We start from the raw sequence: 3,876 nt of genomic DNA, 5'->3' as shown, positions 1-3,876 counted from the left end.
CAGGGGGTTTAACAGACATATTTCCTTTCCCACTCCTGTTTTCACATTTTCTCCTTCTCTCACCTCGTATATCTCTTCTTCTATAACTACACACTGAATCACAGGCTGCTCTCTCTCCTGGTTAACTTGCTGCAGTTCATTCCTTTCTTGTGTCCCATTTATTTGCCCTATATTTTTCTTCTCCTTATCCAATGGGCACTGTAAATTACTCAAAAAGTTCTCACATGTTAAGTTAAGTGCTTTCTTTAATTCTTCTTGCAAAATTTTTTGGAAATGTTCTGACCTAAGTTCATTTATTATTGTATCATTTATCTCCTTACAAACGGCGTCTATCTCCATTTTTTTCTGCACTCTTAACTCCACTCCACTTTCTTCCCAACATTCATCACAGTCAATCGGAAAATATTTCCTTAGCCTTCTTAATGTTTTAGTGTCATTTTTGGAAAAGTGGTACTACTTCCAGCAGAAGCTGTTTCTTACCCCAGCAATCCTTTTCAGTCTCGGTTCCAAAAAGCGTTTCCTGGGCGATTTTCTTTACCCATGGGGAAAGTCCGCTAGGGGGGTATTTCAATATATCCTTCTATTTCGACCTGTTTATGCACTCCAAAAAGACATGGAAAGTGTCCTTCAACAAACAAAAAGAAAATTTTTTAAAAACCCGGCTGGCTGCTGCTTGTCAGGAACATGGCAGCCATGTTCCCGTTCTTCGTAGTGCTCCCGCTTCGAGGCAGGCCGGTCTCACCCCCCTCCTTGCCAGGGAAAAGGGGGGGCAGCAAAGCCTCCTGCCCTTGGTCTCCCTCCAGGAGAACCAAGCGGAGTCACCCCAAACTTCGGGGGGGCCCAAAAAGAGCACCCGAGAGATGCGCGACCTGGGAGCTCCCGGGAAGCACACCGGACGCAGCGACGCACCGCCAGAAGTCTCCATCCTAAACAATACTTTTTAAAAGGTTCCACTTTTATTTTCAAATGAAGTTGATTTCAGACAAATGTCCCTCTATATAAAGCAGAAGTGGCAGAGCAGCTAACGACCACGGGCATGGAAAGGCATCACTGCTGCAGAAGGAGCAGTGAACAAGGATGTTTACATCCATCCCCACATTTGTTGCTAGCCCTCAGGGCCAAACTACATGTTACAGCATCCACAGGTTGGACTCATGAACATTGTCACCATTTTAGAGAAGAAATCAGTCATTTTAAAATGCCATGAGGACCATATCAGGTGCAGCGGGATCAGGCTACCTTGTTTCCCCTCAGCACTGGGGGAGGGCTGCTTTGGCACTTGGTAATTGCTTGTTCCCTCTGCATTGCAGGCCTGATCAGGATCTCATAGATTTTTAAATGGCTGAATTCTGCTCTAAAATGGTGACAACATCCATAGGTTGGGCATTGTAATTTCTAGTTTGACCCTTATCCTCCTTTCTGTTGCAACAACAATTGTGCTAGACTCTCTCCCATGGCCCAGCAACCCCCCTTCCCTGCTGAGCCATAGTCAAAGCTTTACTACAGCTCAGATAGAAACAGAAAAAAGCCCTGAAGGTCTAAAAGGGGTGGGGAAGAGTGGAGATGCAGAGTTTATCTCTGCTGACTCCCTATATTGGCTGTGGGTGGAGCATCCGCATAGCTGCGCCATCTGAAGCCACCCTATTGTTTTCTCTTCTGAATTTTAAGGAGAATGCTGCACGTAGGAATGCCCAATTTAAAGGAATAAAAGGATAATGCCTCAGGAGCCCCACACATTGTGCTTGGAATGAACACGAACCTCATGTCAAAACTAAAAACAACATACTTTTTTTAAAAAGGCAAGGCCATTGTGTGTTATGCAGGGAAAAACATGGGGAAGACACCTCAAACCCATACGTAAACTAGAGCTAAGTCACCTTTTATTGAAAACATTGTCCCATTTAACAAAGCCTAATTCTCTAACATGACTACATAAAGAAATATTAATAGTAGGGGCAGAATTGTTTTGAATTTAAGGCTATTATGAGATTTCAGGCTGCCTTGGTGGAATCACAAAGATTCAATGGCTTCCTACTGCTGTAACTCTGTCTAACACAATGTGAACTATAATTACAGATGAAGATGAATCGTTAGAGACAAACTCAGAATCTTTTGTAATGATAGTTTTATATTTTTATGCCAATTTTTATACAGAAAACATCAGCATATCACTGCAAGCAATCTAACTGTTGCTGGACAATTGAACAGAACTCAGCCTGCATCTATGGCTTTCTGGTTTCCTAGAAATTAGAGCATTGCTGGTAAATTAAATATTCCATTAAGTCACACCTGGAACGCGGCCACGCGGGAGACCTCTTCAAAACTGCAGAAGTTTTAAAATACTTCCAGCTGCTTGACAATCTGCTATTTATGTACTCCTACAGAGAAAACCTCAGTATTTTATAAAGCATCTATCTTTTCTTTCATTTGTGATTAAACACTACATATATTTCCCAGGTTAGGTGATCACTATGATGTTTTGTTTTGAGTGTTACGTGAAATAAATTTCTTATACTGCACTGATCATTTAACATGTAGGTCTCTGTGTACCCATAACAGCCAAGGAGTTATTTCCCCAATGACTCACAGAATATTTGTGAAAAAATCAAAACAAAACCCCTTTCAGATGGTATTCCTAATGTTGTCCCCAGTTCCACAACAACTATGTCAGCATTCTGTGTAAGGAAGGTAAAATCAAACAATATTCTGTCCCACAAAATAGAAAGTGAGTAACATTGCTCTGAGAGATGGTGATTGCCTTTTAAATAAATCAGGTACCTGATCTACAATATTACCAGGCAGAGAATGTACCACAATGTTTCAAGAATTTTTAAAAAGAGAATTTCACAATGTGTGGGTGCTGGAGTTCAGTACTATTTTAAATTTCTCAAATGATCGTTCCTGCTTTCTGGTCTAAAATGGGCTGAGCTCCTAGCCTCAAAATATTTTTAAAAGAATTATTAAAATTTACACGGTTGGTGTTTTGGGTGGTGATGAAGATAACACCAGCCCACCATCCTTCTCAGCCCCCCCCCCATGGTCAAGTCTGGCATCGCCAGTCCTAGTTGGGTCACAGATGAACCTTGTAAAGATTCTCATACCAGATAGCTGATCAGATAGCTGCTGAGAGATGACCCTTTGACAGCTTAGCTGACAATCAGCTGTTGGGAAGCGCCACTATGGGGCAGAAGAAGGGGAGTAAGGGGGCAGGAATTGTTCAAAAGGTGTTATGGGTCCCTTGCAGCCTTGGTTATGCCCCAATAGGGCTTCTGGGTAGAGGAAGGCCACTGGGCACACCTCAGGCCTGCCTAGGGCATTCAAAAGGATTGAGCAAGGAAGCTAATGAGTAGAAATGGGCATGAATTGGGAAAACATGATTTGGTTTGTGGTTTGAGACATGTCCCGTTTGCAAAACACAGACTGTCATGAATTTTAGTTTGGTTAATGAGGTGTTATAGACACCAAACTTGCAGGGGATCTCTGGCTGACTCTCCCCTACCTGCCCTCAAAGTTTGGTGAGGATTGGTGTTATGGGGTCTGAGTTATGACCCCCCCCAAAGTAGATGCCCCCAGGAAAGTGCTTTTTTGGGGAAATTATCAGCTGACATTTCCCCAGAAAGCACTTTCTTGGGGCACCTCCTTTGGGGGGCTGTAACTCAGACCCCGTAAATCCAATCCTTACCAACCTTGTAGGGGAGGTAGAGAAGAGTCATCCAGAGATCCTCTCTGTGTTTGGTGTCTCTAGCTTGCACAAGATATGTTCTATACACTCCTGAACCTACATCTGTCAAAATGACTTTGACAGGTTCAGGAGTGTATAGGACAGATTCTGTGCAAGCTAGAGACAAAAGTTGGACGGTATATAGAGGGGCATCT

General features: G+C 42.9%; 1 protein-coding gene across 1 annotated transcript in view; it reads left to right on the top strand.

Annotated features, from left to right (window-relative positions):
- Window positions 1-2,448, top strand: part of LOC107115394 (DNA dC->dU-editing enzyme APOBEC-3G-like) — a 35,695-nt gene extending 33,247 nt beyond the window's left edge. Inside the window, exon 8 of the mRNA XM_015417090.1 lies at window positions 2,155-2,448. Coding sequence (XP_015272576.1) covers window positions 2,155-2,251 — 97 coding nt within the window. The 3' untranslated portion in view covers window positions 2,252-2,448. The remainder of the gene's footprint in view (window positions 1-2,154) is intronic.
- The last annotated feature ends 1,428 nt before the right edge of the window (window positions 2,449-3,876 follow it).

The sequence above is a fragment of the Gekko japonicus genome, unplaced genomic scaffold (assembly GCF_001447785.1).
Source record: "Gekko japonicus isolate JY-2015 unplaced genomic scaffold, Gekko_japonicus_V1.1 scaffold814, whole genome shotgun sequence".
Taxonomy (NCBI): domain Eukaryota; kingdom Metazoa; phylum Chordata; class Lepidosauria; order Squamata; family Gekkonidae; genus Gekko; species Gekko japonicus.
The sequence above is the reverse complement of the archived record's forward strand: the minus strand, read 5'-3'. Positions and strand labels throughout refer to the sequence as shown.